The 16,254-nt window shown below is 43.5% G+C and overlaps 1 protein-coding gene across 1 annotated transcript in view; it reads left to right on the top strand.

The window, feature by feature from the left end:
- The window catches only part of TMEM108 (transmembrane protein 108), a 152,290-nt gene extending 136,666 nt beyond the window's left edge, over positions 1–15,624 (top strand). The window contains exons 5-6 of the mRNA XM_018555947.1: positions 8,483–8,637; positions 15,159–15,624. Coding sequence (XP_018411449.1) covers positions 8,483–8,637; positions 15,159–15,281 — 278 coding nt within the window. The 3' untranslated portion in view covers positions 15,282–15,624. The remainder of the gene's footprint in view (positions 1–8,482; positions 8,638–15,158) is intronic.
- Positions 15,625–16,254: the final 630 nt, after the last annotated feature.

Here is a 16,254-nt window from a genome sequence, read left to right as displayed (position 1 = left end):
GAAAGCCAGGCTGCATACCAACAACTGAAGCTGGCTTCTCAGCCAATTGGAAAGGAAGCCGGCACCATGCTCCCTCGGCACTGTATCGGAGGTAAGTATCGGGCATTTGGGCACAAGAACTCACCCAAATACCGGCACCGGTACCAATACTAGTATAGGTAGGCAAATAAATGATAAAGTAATTGTAAAGTTAACTGATGTGTACTGACACTGCTTAATTCGGTCTGGGCATCTAGGTTTCAAAGATCTGTGGTCACTAAAGACACCAGTGTAAATATTTCTGTGGGTACCCATGTCTACCTACCTGCCATAGTCATACTTTAGGAGGGTTGGGCTGGTTGCTGGTTGAAGTTTTATTTCACTTCATAGTGAATAAAACCATCAGAATGAGACTTTTCTCTTGCTGACAGCGAGGAACTCTAGATGATATGCCACTGCTTGACTTTCAATTGATTTAGGAAGCTTGTGGGTGTTTTAACCCACCTGTGTCCACCCATAAGTGATATATGAGTTGTGCGGGCTGATATTTTATGCACAAATTCTATTGCTTTCATATTATTGGAAATGCGTTATTAAATCGCCTACTAAAATGTAGCAAGTAATCATGTAAAAGCATTCTTTATAAAGGCTGCCAAATAAAGAGTCTTTACTGCCACCTACTGTGCTTTATATGCATTACACCATATACAGTAAATGTACATTTTCACAGCATTGCTGTCTTGTAGGTGCACAAACGTGTATAAAAATACATTGAACAGCTTACTTTAAATCACTTGTTCCTTACTTGCACCAGGTCCAGCTAAATATGCATTCTTCCTGAAAGTTGGCACATGCATCCTCTCCTACAGAATTCATACAAATACTTCTTCAGTATCATTATGAAGCTGTATCTGTTTATGTCTGAGGATACCCAACCACAGCATGAGCAGGTCTTAACTCTGGACAGTTTGCATTGCTTTTCCTTCCTTCTATAATGTAAGTGGAGGTTGTCATATTAGTTTGTGGACTGCTTTCCCTTCTTTCTATAATGTAACTGGAGGTTGGCATTTCAGTTTGTACACTGAAGTAGGCTTGACAGCAATGTTCCTAGCAGCACAATAGGCCCATTCATAAATGATTGGCAGAGGAGTACTACAGGTAGCCAGCCGGTAAGTAGCAGAAGGGGAGATAACTGAACGTATCACTTACCAGAGAATACTTCTAAGGCAATGTTGATAAAATGAAACTTTACCTTAAAGAACCTCTTTTAAACTAAACCTGTGATGAAACAACAGGTTGATTTAAATGCCAGATGCCTCCATTACCCGTCCTTGTCTTCCTTTGTGCAGAGTGGGTAGAAGATGCCCTGTGTAAGTTGCAAGTCCCTCTGGTCAGAGCTGGCACAGGTCTAAGGACCCTCCACCCTCATGTGACAGTGACGGTGCATGGCAATTGGCTGCTCAGGCACCCATCACTGCATCACGGGAAAAAGAGGAAAGAATCACCTGTGCCCCATACCCGGAAGTACTATTTCTCTTTGCTCCCAGTGCAAAGCATGCATCTCAACATTCTTAAATGAGAGAGACACCTAGCACAATGCATTTAGGCAATGGGCACACCCCTGTCACACCCCCAGTAATGCAAGCCATTAAGAAATGACATGCCAAAAATTATATTATTCGGTATCCACGAGAGTCGGAAAAAAAATATCGGCACTCCATACCGAAATACCGGTATCGGTGCATCCCTACTGCTTTTCAAGGGTGGCTTCTTTGCTCCTCCATAGAGTGGAGCCACAATAAGACAGGAAGTGTGTTACTGGCCGGATCACTAGGTGAAAATAAAGGAAAATTGACTTTATGGACTAGTATGGTACAATATACTACAGTTTTGTTTTTGGGTTTAGATATGCATTAATGTTCATCTTTCCAGAGGGAAGCCATGATGTCAATTACTAATCATTCTGACTGTTAGGTATGGTGGGAAATCCATATGCACATTGATCAAGCAGAGCTCAGGAAGTACACAGATAATTAGGGGCTTATTCACTAAGCTGCCAAAGGCAGCCGAGTGATTATTTGAGCTGAAGTTAAGTGAGCCGAACGCTGTTCAGTTATTCACTTCGGCCCTGTACGGCTGATTTCAACAATACATCGGCTAAAATCAGTTGCACATCGGTGGGCTTCGGTTCAGCCGAAGCCCACCGATGTGAAGAGCACGTCCGACTCAGCTGATCCAACACCCTTTAGGCAGACATCTCAACTCTCCCGGACGCACCGGGAGTCTCCCGCTATTAGATAGCGGCTCCCGGCCGCCCCGGAGAGAAACACTTTCTCCCGGAAAGGTTTAATCTGCTCGATCGAGCAGATTAAACCTTTCCCTGCGATCGTTTTTTTTTTTCTTTTCTGACATCGGGAGCCGCGGCCCGTCGTCAGTCAGAAAAGAAAAAAAAAAGGCATACCATTGCATAGCTAGATTCCTATTGGCTATTGCACTTTGCAATAGCCAATAGCAAACTAGCTAATGCACCCGCCCACTGCTGCTGTCAATCAGCAGAGGGGACCTGAATTTTTCAGGTCCTCTTCTGGTGATTGAAAGCAGCAGTGGGCGGGTGCATTACCTAGTTTCCTATTGGCTATTGCAAAGTGCAATAGCCAATAGGAATCTAGCTATGCATTCTTATGCCTTTTTTTAAAAAACAAAAATTATTCTGACTACTGCAACTGTCAGAATACTAAAAAAAAAGAAAGCCTGCAGATAGCAAAGAAGCTATTGCTTCCTGTGCTATCTGCCATCATTTCAGGGGGGTGCTCTCTCCCAGCCCCCCCTAACCACTCCTCTGTGGATGGGGGGGAGGGGAGAGAGCACCTCCCTGAAATGAGAGGGACACCTCCCTGAAAGTGCTTCTTTCAGGTTGGGATCCCTGCTTTAGGTCTGGTAGGAAAGTTAGGCTCTTAAATTAAGCATTAATCCGAGCACAGGCCTGGCAGGGCAGGAAATGTGGGAGAGGGTGGAGGATGAGCGAACACCCTCCCTCCCTGCCATACCAGGACACAACCCCTCAACATTGGGAAGGTGCTTTTCCATGGTCCCTCCAGGACCATCCTTCTGGTGAGCAAGTTACCTTAGCTGCTCGGCTCTGCAGTAGGAGAGGGTTATCTGTTTGCATCACAGTGTTTATTTGGAGCACGGTGCCTTGCTTCTTAGATTGGACTATTATTAGGACAATAGAAGATCACGATTTTCTTTGAACACTTTTTGCACTTTCTATTGCATAACATCTATTCCTGTGTGTAAAGTTGAATTCACTTTTCCTAGCAGAGCAGAATTATTTGCAAAATGTGTAATATAATCTCCTGCTTTATGGGTTATCTTATTCCTTCATGAACATTATTAGTCATTAAATACATTTATTACTCTTGTGGTAAACATTTTTCGGGTGGACAAATCTAAAAAAAATGTTGTTTATGCTAAAATGTAACAGGTCTAGACATTTCGCAGAACCAGACTTTGTTCATGCTAAATGTGTGATATAGCTATCATACATGGACCATGCATAGTAATGAATGTACATCTACATCTATGATCCTAGCTATTCAATACCTAATACAATCTTGTATTCAGAAGTTGTTATGACTTTGTACATGGGGTATCCAATTCATTTAATAACTGGTCCTTGCATGGTCACTAGAGCATAAGGCTGCGTTCACACCTGACCGTTTTGTAGGGCGTTCTACGCTCGACGAACGCTCTACAAAACGGTCAAAAATATAAATTGCATTGTAGTCAATGCCCTCGTTCCCACCTCGCCGTATTTCCGCCCGTCCCTAACGCCCTACAAAACGGCCCACGCCTGAAAAGGTCCCGGGACTACTTTGGGCCGTTTTGTAGGGCGTTTTCCATTGGGATACAGCCAAGTAGCCTTTGGAATCGCGCGACGATCGCACGACTTTTTTACCGCGAATCGTGGTAAAAAAACCGCGTGACGGTTGCGCGACAGACGCGCATATTACAATACGCCTAGGTGTGAATGGGGTGTAATGCTGGTTACACAATGAGCAAATTTCTTGATGAACTGGATGAAATTTGCTCAATGGGAACCCCTGTCTGCCGCCTCCCCCTGACACTCTTTGAATCAACAGTACCTCCATCCAATCAGATGTGGGCACCAGTGGCAGACCTAAGAAACAAAGGGACCTGGTGCAATATTTTTTGGGGGCCCCTCCCACCAAAAAACAAAACACAAGCCCTCCAATCCACAACTCCTGAAGAAACCACAAAAAATAAAGTTTGAAAAATAGAACAAAATAGCATTGCTGTATAAAGTACTGCTGAGATTTGCAGGCCTCTATTGCTGCAATGCAGAATGGCACCTACTATAGAGCACTACTAATACCAGCAGTACTGTATACAACATGTCCAACAGTTGGGCTACAAATAATATTCATTTTACCGAATCATTTACCTTCGCCTCTTCTGGCTGGTCTTCAACTGTTTTCTGGTGGGGGAGGGTGCAGAAAAAGTGCTAATTTTGTCTAGGGAGCTAACAATAATAGAGATATACTTACCTCAAACCACGATCCCAGCAAGCTCTTAGAACGGTCACTGGAGCCACTCTACTCCTCCGCTCCCGCAATCTAAGGCCCTGTGAGTCATCACGTTCTATACAGTGTATAGGACGTGAGGACGCTGAGGGACATTCCACTGCTGCCGCAAAGAAGGAAACTGGCTGAAGGGACCAGTCTAGGAGCCAGCTGGGATCGGGTGAGTAGTGGCGGGGGTGCGGCCCACTCTGGGTGACGCCGTCACCAAAATGATTGACAGTCATTTTCCTGTCACCCCTTCTGAAAGGTCGGGCACTCGGTCATGGACCCTAAAAAGCCTGATAGCTGCATGAGATAGGAGGGGACCTGGCAGCATACCTTATCCCGCCAGATGAACTTTCCCTCCTCTCTCTTCTGGCATCCATCACCAAGATGGCTGGTGGCAGTTTTATGCGTGATAACGCCCTAGCGGGTTACACTCGGGAGCCGCTTCAGGTGACACCCGGCCTGGCGACGCCTCTGAAAACAAACACTTAACCCCTGCAGTGTGCGGGTAGCCCCACTGCAAGGGTTAAGGGTTTTTTTTGCCCTTCTTTAAATAACTATACCATAATCAAATAATCTGATAATGCCATCAGCATTACACAAGTACTTTTCCTTTGTTCTATTCAATACTTCCAAACGCCACTCTCTGGGGGGAGTTTATTAATACTGGAGGAGACAAAATCTGGAGCAGATTTGCATTGCAACCAATCAGCTTCTCTGCCTCATTTTCAAATCTCAGCTGAGCAAACTAAAGAGAGATGCTGATTGGTTGCCATGCACCCCCTCTGTATTTTACAAATCTGATCAGTTTGCTGCTGAGAACTGGTCAGCATGGAAACATTAAAATTCATGACAGTACTGACATACTGTAGGGATGGGGGATATCTGTAACTATAGCAACATGATTAAATGTGAAATAATGGCAGAAGTAAATAATAGAAACCTATGAGTCAGACGCACAGCAGCACAATCGTTTCATTACTTGTGCTGATGTCAGAAAACAGAAAACGTGCACGGCATGCAGGCTGGGAAAACGTCAGCAAAACCCCAGAGAATAAGATTGGCCTAGAGTTGGCAGCACTCATTAGCAGTTGTGAAAAGGTATGCTTCAATAGCACTAATGATAAATACAGTTCACTGCGTACCCTGCAGCATCTGGGAATTTGTAGCGTTTCATCAACATAGGGTCATTCTTTGTACAATATGTCATTTAGAGGGTTATTCACTACAGAGCCATAGGATCCAGCCGTAGCTTCAGTTGATCCTTCTGCTCGATTTGGCTGCTGGAGCCCTTCAGTCCAGTTGACTGCTGTGTACGGGCTATTCGCAATAGCCAGTACAGCAGCCGAAGGCAGCCGTCGGCCGCACAGCCGAGCTGAAGCATATGGGTTCCTAGTGACAGGCGAAGCGTGGAGAAAGGTTGGCCGAAGCCGACCAACCTCCATGCAAGTGACAGCTGGGCGGAGCCAGCCGTGATCTCAAGGCTCGCGCCGCCCAGTTGTTATTTATTGCCTGGGACCTGCTAGAAGACTCTGGCAGGTGCCGGCCAATAGGAAACAGTTGGGCGCAGCTAGCGGTGATGTCACCGCTAGCTCTGCCCAATTGTTTATATTTTGCCGGCATCTGTCAGATTTGATGGCGGCGGGAGTTCGTCGCATGCGGTGGGGTCGGCATGCGTGGATTTTCTTTTATTTTAACTTTTTTTAATTTTCGGATTTTGTTAAATTTTTTAAATACTGTTTAAACATTTTTTATTTATTTATTTAAATTTGTTTCTATTCTGGTTGCTACCTCGCCGGCATTCGGCTATTCACTCGCTGCCATACCACCCCTATGAAAATAGGGGCGAACGGCAGCGAGTGAGCTGCCGGAGCTTCGACTCAGCCGAACTCAGTTGAACTCCTTCTGCACTTCAGCCCAGCTGAACATGCAGAGCAGCCGAAGGCAGCTGAGGGCAGCGGATTTTGGGTCTGATTTTAGCCAATGTACAGCTGAAATCAGCCGTACAAGCCAGCAGTGAATAGCCGAACAGCATTCAGCATTCAGCTCACTTCACTTCAGCTCGGTTATTCACTAAGGGGGTTATTCACAGTGAATAACCCCCTTAGATATAAACTCAACCTTTCTAATGTACAATGTATACTTGTGAAAAAACATAGAGGCTACCACAGCCTGCAATGCTAGTTGGATGCCTGTCTTGCTAGCCCTTTTGTTCCAATACTTTAAAAGCAGAACTCCGGGAAAAAATGTTCTTAATCCTTGCAATGGTGCTAGCCCCGCACAATAAGGGTTAAGTGCTTGTTTTTGTCTAGGCGCTAAAAAGCAAGCTGGCTAATACTCTGGTCCCGGAAGCCTGTTTCCTCATCCACTGCAGCGATGGTATGCCCCTCAGTGTCCTCACTTCCTAAACACTGTGTATAGAACTTGATGACTCAAGGATCCTTAGACCACTGCACCACCTAAGATAAATGAGCACTTAACCCTTACAGTGCGGGGGTAGCCTGTTTTCTGGGCAGAGTTCTGCTTTAAATCTTATCACTGGATACAGAATCCCTACTTCCCTAGGGCTTGGCGCTCACCCTTCTGTTCCAGCTGTGGAATGTCCTTACGTCTAATGCAGGGTATGGGCCCTGCATTAGATGTGATGATATTAGTAGGCCTCTGAATGCTGGAGTGGAGGGGAGAAGAGGCTGCGGCCACCAGTCTTGGAGCCAGCGGGAGCAAGGATCAGGTAAGTAAAACGGTTTAAAAGAATCCCCTCAGACAAAACCGAGCAGTTAACCCTTGGATTGAGGGGGTAGCCCCATTGCAAGGGGACTTTTGTTTTACCCGCAGATAGACTTTAATATCACTTTACACCTACCTTAAATCCAGCAGTCTTTGAGCCAGAATAGCACCTGCACAAAATAGCACCACATAACAACATGCAAGTGCCCCTCTCCGCAGCAGTAGTGTGAGCCCAGGCTGCCATGATGATGGACTGCCAGGGTTGTGATCATGGCCCAACCCAGAAGAGGGTCAGTGCTTGACCTTGGAGTATTGAGTTTGCCAGAGATGCTTTTTGTTTTATTTTACATTACAATTCATGGTAGCACATTACTGTGTGCTGCAAAGCACTGCAAGGCAGGTGCATCTTTGTAGATGTGTTGGGAATGGGGTGCCATTCAAACAAAGGTCTAACCATGTATACCCAGCTTGACTGTTTCCACTAACAACACACAACGCGTCAGCCAATTTGCCTTGTTCACATTACGTTGGGAAATCTGTATTATCTAGTTCTCCCTATTCTTTACAGTACATATGTTTCTTGTATTTTTTGTGTATTTCACTGTAGCACAAAGCAAAAAAAAAGTAAGCAACTTTCAAAATAAAAACTAATAAAAAACAAAAAGCAGCGGAAAGTCAGAATTCCATATCTGCATATTGTGCAAGATCAGTGCCTTGGGGCCCGGTCACACCATCTCCATGTGTTAATTGCCTGGTTCCGTGCAATTAACGCACAGTACCGCTCAACACACCTCTCATGCTATTGCAGAGCAGTAGGTGTGTTGTGTGCCATTCATTTGAATGGCACCCCAAACATACCTTCCACCCACTGTGCGATCAGCCATTCTGCAACACGCGGTACCGCAAATACTGTGTGTTGCTGTGCGTTTGAAAAAATAGTGCATGCATGCTGTGAACGGGCCTGTAAAAAGTACTAAAGCTATTGAATCAGTGTGACAGCCAAGTAACTAGAGGATTGCAAACCCAGCTTCTATATTCCCTTAGTCTAGGTTTTCTTTAAAGTGCTTGCTTTATCGTCTATTTATCAGCAAGAGTTGGCTGCCTGAATTGCACTTCATGTTTTTATCTTTTGCTCATTAATCTTTAAAATGTATTAAATGACTTAAACGTCTGTGTCTTTCTTGCAGCTGTTTTATTAACTGTATGCTGCATGAGGCGGAAGAAAAAGGCCTCCAACCCTGAGAATAACTTAAGTTACTGGAATAATGCAATAACCATGGACTACTTCAACAAGCATGCTGTGGAGTTACCAAGAGAGATCCAGTCTCTGGAAACATCAGAGGTGATATGATGGTGCATACACACATATACACACACACACACACACACTTTATTGAGATATATATGCTGGACTGGTATAATGCAAGATCACTATCTGTTATAGTCTCAATTTGTGTGTAATGCTTGTGCTCTTAATTCCTTATAGGAGAACTGTCAAGATCCACACAGCTGCGTGATTGACAACTGGCTCTGCCTATCTAGAGGCAGAGCCATCTGTACCCGCCCCATCCCCCATCCGTTCCGCCAGTCAGAGCAGGGAGGGGGGGAATACCTGTAGGGAGAACTATGGGGTAAGTGCTTTTCCCATAGTTCTCCTCAGGGTCACGGGAGGACATAAATTAGCGCCCTCCCGTGACCCAAAGCTCAGTATACCGGGAGCTACAGCTCGTGGTATACTGAGACCGCCGCTGCCGGGACGGATCCCGACTGACAGTCACGGCTCTCTGCAGGGACATGATCCAGAAGTGAGCGAGCAACGGTATGTGTCTGCTCACTTCACGATCTATAGAGCTGACGTGTGACAGTTTCATTGTCACACTTCGGCTCGAACTATGAGGTTGAGTGAAAATCACTCACCTCATAGTTCTCCTTTAATCCTTTTTTGAATGAGGCCTTTATGTATAGTACCACAGCACTGTGCTGGAACTCCTGTGACATGTGAAAGAGGAAGACCACTGCTCTCCCCTCTCACTGTCTACAGTCTACAGGGAGCGGCAGGGTTACTTATAACCCTGCCGCTCTGCTCACTGCAGTCAGAGGTCTGCGGTCTGCATCCGACAGAGATGCAGACCATGTAGCTGCTCCCGCAAGTCTGGTACGCGCTCCATGACCGTGTACCAGACTTGTGCGCGGGCTGCGGGCCACATAGTACCGGCTCGCGGGCCGCAATTGGGCCGCGGGCCGGTACTTTGAGATCACTGATGTAGCCTATGCTAGTCCTAAAGGCCACCCCATCAGTGAATCAGTGATCCCAAGATATCCCATCAAGGAACAAAAAAACATTCAGTGGTAATGGGGCAAGCACTGCAGAGATGTACAGTAATAACATGATCTAATACTGAGGAGATGGCATATCAAAAGAAAACTGCAATGACACCAGAAAGGGGACACATGGAGTAGATAACATTACACAGAGTGGAAAGAGGATATGCACATGGGGCACCAATTATTGCATCTCAAAGACGGTCCAAACCATCTTCCTGCAAGGGATTTATATATCTGCAACTGCCCTTTTAAAAGCCAGGCCACAGCCACAAAAATAGTTTTGGATGAAGAAGATAGATCTAAAATATCTACTAGGTTTATATTTTTGATTATGACGCCACTGGGAAGATTGTCCTTTACATTCTGTCCATAGGACACTCATAAAATAAAATTGGAATGCTGGCATCCTACAGACAGAGTAAATACATTGTCAGAGGTTCTAACCATCCCTCACTAACTTAAAATGTGTTCTTTTTTTCTTTGCCCCCATTGGAGAGATTTCAGGGTAAATATTCCCAAAGGGGGAAATTATGGAAATAAATCCTGACGGAGGTTCTAACAGGGGCATAACTACAGATCATGGGGCCTCAGCAAAAATGTAATGGGGCACCCTTCCACCCCCATGCGATGCCTGTTTACATACAAGCGATGTATAAGTGCTGGTCTGTGCGCCCCCCGCTGGTCCCGAGCTCCGCTGTGCCCAGTGCGAGCCCGAGACCAGCACGGTGGCTCTGTGACAGGGCATCAGAGGGAGATCGGTGCATGAGCTCCCTCCATCCCCTCTCCGGTGTCAGAATGCAGAAGCTTCAGAAGCTGGAGAGTAGCTGATGAAGTAGATCTCTACTTCATCAGCTTCTTTGGGGGGTCCTAGGTGACATTAGGGGTCACAAACATGCGTCGGGTGCGTATACGTGCGAAAACGTCGATTGCGCCCATTACGCCGCACATGTTACATATAGACGCGAACATCGCAGTGAGAGCAACAATTTTAGGTCCATTAATCACTGACAACACTAAGCTGATGAGCGGTAAAATCTTTCAAAGCGTTGCCTACGGTCAATTATGGGTATGGTACATGGTAGGCTTGACATGTTTGGTGTCTATTTACCCAACGTGACCTTGTATTTTATATTTTACCAAAAATAAATGTTTTATAAAATAACGTAGTGAGAACAGGTTTTTTTTTTTTTATTTTCGGTACTTTTTTCATTATATAGTAAAAAATAAAAACCCCAGTGGTGATTAAATACCACCAAAAAAAAGCTCTATCTGGCCCCAAAAAATGGTATACAATTAATTTCAGTACAGCGTTGCATGACGGAATAAATGTCAGTCAAAGTACTGCAGCGCTGAATACTGAAAAATGGCCTGGACAGGAAGGGGGTGTAAACACCTGGTCAAAAGTGGTTAATAGCGAACACAAAAGAGCATTTTCCAAATATTTTAAGGCAAGCTGCAAAATGTTCTTCAATACAGTTCAATACAGAAAATGATTTGAAAGCACTATAAATTGTTTATTGGATACATTACATTTAAAAATATGTTCTGGTCTATGGGTATCTTTTACAAAACACAGACAAATGGGGTTTTACCTAACATGCATGATTTTATTTTTGTAACCTACACAAGAGAAATGATAGTTTCAACCAATGATTGGTTGCTTATAGTAACACAGACACTTTTCCTTTCCTCTGAAGAAAGTGGTTACAACAGGATCTGCTCAGCTGTAGAACAAATTAAGTGAAAACCGTACCTGACAATACAAGTCAAATTTTGATTCAGTAGCCCTCTATGGCTTTCAGAGTATTTAAGAGAGAATTGTAGAGGAGAACTTGGTATTCGACAAAGATAAATTATATGATGTCTGATTAATTTTATTCTTAGCCTGAGGGCAAGAGATAAAACATACCTTATCCATATACATGAATGCTAAATACATCTGAGCCTATCAATTTGCCATGACTGTTTAATGGCTGGAAAAATGGATGGCAGATTGTGGTATTCCATGGACCACTGGGGATCACCAGTATAGTGAAGCTAATTGCCTATGTGAATATTAAGTAATAGTGTGGAGTCAGTTCATACAGTACGTTAAAACATTTTAATATATAACAGAGAACCTGTGATGGCTGATGGACCTTAACACGATGACAGATTTAGTAAGAGAATGATGTTCCTATTTCTCTACAAAGGCAGAGTCGGGCATATTCCAATGTCAGCTCAAAATATGGAATGATAGCATTGGGCTAAATAGTCCATCCAATCGTCCATCCACCTAACAGAGGACAGCACCAAAAAAGCAGAGTTGTTTAAATCCTTCCGAATTTTTATCCCAAGCCATTGTCCATAACATTTTCAAAGTAAAGCTCCTCTACTGAAAATATTGTAATAAAAATTAGAAAATTAGAAATATAGGGAAAAAATGACCCAAAGGGACAATGGGGCTCTTCTGTTGTGTTCTAAAAACTAGCAGGCTCCCTCTTGGGACATATTGTCCAGGAAGAAGTGTTCAAGGACTCATTGAACGGTTTGTCTGTACTGGTGATTAGTAATAAAGGTTTGAGTTTTTAGTGGAGAAGATAGAATTAAAAAAATTGTGTTTGTTTTATCCCTGAACACGTGCTGGTGTAAGAACACATGATGGCTCTACTGAAACCATCTCCCCAATAAGATGGTGCAAGCTAGTACTCCTCATTACGCTCCACATAGGGTAACAGAACACAACAGGGATACTTTTTTAGACATGACAATAGCAGATGGTGCATTTCAGTTTAAACAGTTTGGGAGAGGGCAGTAGAGTATGTCTGTGTGTTTCATATCTGGAATTATTAGAATTCTCAGCAGGGCAATAGCAGCGGACGGGACCAGGAGTAGTTAGTGTAAGCACTGGAAGGAGCTTTCTGTCCAGCAGGGAGACAGGAAAGGAGTGGTTTCTGCTTTAAGGTGTATGGCCAACCAAAAAAAACAAAATGTTTTACCCTGTCAGCTTTTTATTGTGCCCCTGTTGCAAATTTCCCCACACTTCCTGTTTGGTGAAATTGGTGTCATTACAGCAAGCAAGGGGAAATCTCTCTAACAGAGCTTTAATCCTTCCCCACTCAAATTCAAAACTAAAAAAAAAGGTTGGGCTCGCCATACACTAAATTGATGAGACCAGACCACAAAATTAAATAGTTATACAGCTCTGTAGAGAGTTCTTGTTAGGGACAAAAGAGCACCATTCCTTAATAAACCTATAATGCGTATGTGTTAAACCACTGGCCTATATTAAGGCAAAATATTTTAATTAAAATATACAGTGTAGCAAATAGTTGATTCTCATGACGTGTATGCCACTTCCAGGATCGCTGCAGTTTCTTTATTATTTCCAGTTTCATAGATGCCAGATATGTAGCTCATGCTATACTTCCGGCACTATGAGAGCTGTGGCTTTCATACACAGGAACTGTACTGGCCTTTATCCCCCCTCCTCTCCCCTTGCTCATTCACAGTACGCCTTGTATTTTAGGAATGGTTCACAAAATACAAGGCATATTATGCTTCAACAAAGGGTAGGGGGGGGGGGATAAACAAAAGTATGGCTTCTGTGTATGAGAGCTGCATTTCTCATAGTCGCAGCACTGGAAGGATAGTGATAGCTACATAGCTGGCATCAATGAAACTGTAGGAGGTGGCATATACCTCATGAGTTAATTATTTGTTACACAACATATTTTAATTTTTTAAAAATGTTACCTTGAGTTCTGCTTTAACCACCTTCCGTCCATGGCCGTTCGTGAACGGCCGGACGGAAGTCTGCTCAGAGCGGGTGGGCGTCTTAAGACGTCCCGCCCCTTTGCTCATTATTATGTTGTCTCCCTGCATATGATTTTTGTACTGCACCTTGACTATTTACTGCATAAAACTGTTATAAAATTCAAGAATAATACCCACAATTACAAATAAACAGTGGATACATCATTATCACAATATATGCAGGGCCGGATTTACTCTCTGCTGCCCCAAGGCCAGGTTCCTCAAAGTGCCCCCCTACACGCAAAACCCCCCCATGGAGAATGCAGACCTGCAAGCTGCATACAAGGTGGCACCACCAAGATCACTTGTGCAAAACAAGCGGCGACTTCCCCGCTGTACATTTAGCTCTGCTTTCCCAAAGCAGGGCTAAATGTAGAAAACTGCTACCCGCCCGGCGCCCGGAACTGCATGTCCCGGGCTTCTGGAGATAGGAATTCCACACCCCTGCTGCCCCACTACTCCCTGCTGCCCCAAGGCCGGGCCTTGGTTGGCCTTGTGGGAAATCCGGCCCTGAATATATGTCTGCTGTAACAAATGCAAAATTTGTATATAAGTATTTAAACTGGCGTATGCGATAAGCATTTCATTGGATTAGCATTTACCCCCAAACCAGAATTCTTGATAAATTATCCACAACTCCGTATTCCACAAGAGCAGAAATGAAAGGATTCAGAAAAATGGGAAGGACAGTTCATAAAAGGTTATATATTGATAGGCCCTGGTCCATCTTGTGTATGGATAACCAGTATGTGCTTTGCATCCTTTAGAAATATATGATATATACACACAATTTATTAAACATAAGGCAAGGTTTGCTGCTTGTGAATTGAGAATTGATAAGGAAATACTGTATGTGTCTTGCATTGCATAAGAAATACAAACACAAAATATATTGCACATTAATAACATTTTCAAAAGTGATAAACTACCTATAATGGTGCAGCATACATTTTTAATACCTTGCAAAGGAGATTCATTTTTTATCAGCTGCTTGCATATAGATAAATTAAAGGGGCTGTACAAATCTTCTTTCCAGTGTATAGATCGATCAATGCTGTTTGCATGGGACTACCAGCACTAGAAGATGCAGAGGAGGACAGGTATTTCATACACACAATTTAAATTCCCCACACCGATCCACAGCCTCTCACGTGTTTCACCTGTTGGGCTTAATCAATCTCTATGATTAAGCCCAACGGGTGAAACGCATTAGGAGGCTGAGGATCTGTGTGAGAAATTTAAATTGTGTGTACGTTACTGCTCTGTTATTAAGTAAAAGATTTTATCCCGGTGGAATCCCCGTGGAGTGCGGCTTTTGTTGGACCTCTGAAATTTGGAACGTTCCTTATGTAGCCATGTTGGAATCAGCACTTGGGATGTTACTGGTGTATGTCTGTTTTAGATTGCAATCAGTTATAACAAAACAGAGGGATGCTTTAGACCAAGGTTAGGCAAACTCAGCGCTCCAGCTGTGGTGAAACCAATCTCATCATGCATCATCATACCCTTGGGAGTCATGCCTGTAGCTGTCAGAGTGTTGCAATGCCTCATAAGACTTGTCGTTCCAGAATAGCTAGAGTGTCAAAGTTGCCTACCTCTGCTTTAGATCCAAGCTTATGCACAAGTCTGAGAAATCAGTTTTGAGTAGTTTTAGCCTTTAGACTTACTTAACAAGTGTCATTTTATATATAATTAAATGATGCAGTGTTCATATTGTGATTGTAACATTATATTTTTCCACAGGACCATCTCTCAGAGCCTCGCTCCCCAGCTAATGGCGACTACCGAAGCAGTGGCATGGTCCTTGTCAACCCGTTTTGTCAGGAAACACTTTTTTCGGGCCATCAACATGTTTCTGAAATATGATGACCACTGACATGTTCAGTACCGTACTTTCCATCTAGTTCCAGACATGAACAGCCCTGAATAAAAAGGACAGCTGGACATTAATGGTGGAAGCTCTGTCTCTTAATTTGCTGTAGAAACTGGATAACAGACAATTTAAACTTTAGTTGATTTTAGTTGACCGTCATCCCTCCAGAAGCACCCCAATGGCAGATTTAAGTATCTACATACACCTATATAATATAAATATGCTTTGTGTACCTCCCTCTTCTCCTCCAATGACTGTTTTCAGCTGGTTTTCCTAAGAATTGTCATCTTTTTACAATTGTGGTAAAACTTTACAGAACAATCTGTGGCTTTATAAATACAGTTATTTACATGTAAAAACTGTGTGTCTTAGTTCATTTATTTACTAAAACATATAGTAGACAGCCAAATTATTTTGGTCAGCTATGTAGGGTCAGAGCACTTCATTTTTTGTAGGCATGAAGAAAGGAAATTGGAAACATTTTTGGCAACTCAGTGGAATCAAATATTGATATTTACTAAGTATTTGATTGTAATTTTGGATTAATGGCAAAATTGTTTGGGTAATCTGAGGTTCGATCACATTCTGGTATTAAGTGCTGCCCATGTTGTATGGAGGACACACAGAGAAAGAGTTCAGCAAGCTTCATATGACCACTGAATTCAAAGGAATATGCAACACATGTTTTGGGTGGCAGCTCCAGAGGAGCAACACAGATCAATAGGCAGCTGAGGCTCAAATGCTGCATTAAAACCACCATGTCAGAAAATAACATCCACAGGTCCTGTATGCTGAGCCATTTGCCGGGTGCTTGGTGAAGTTTAGCACTGCCTCCCAATATTTTAATATCTTTCTGAATCAAGTCTTTGGTTATCACTTATTGCGCTGAGATGCTCAAAACAAATGACAACCTAGAGCTTCCACAAGCTAGCTTGATAGTGTAGTCATGGTAAATGCCAAATATAG

This window comes from Nanorana parkeri, unplaced genomic scaffold (assembly GCF_000935625.1).
Source record: "Nanorana parkeri isolate BGI_ZX_2015 unplaced genomic scaffold, ASM93562v1 scaffold219, whole genome shotgun sequence".
In the NCBI taxonomy this organism is placed as follows: Eukaryota; Metazoa; Chordata; class Amphibia; order Anura; family Dicroglossidae; genus Nanorana; species Nanorana parkeri.
The sequence above is the reverse complement of the archived record's forward strand: the minus strand, read 5'-3'. Positions and strand labels throughout refer to the sequence as shown.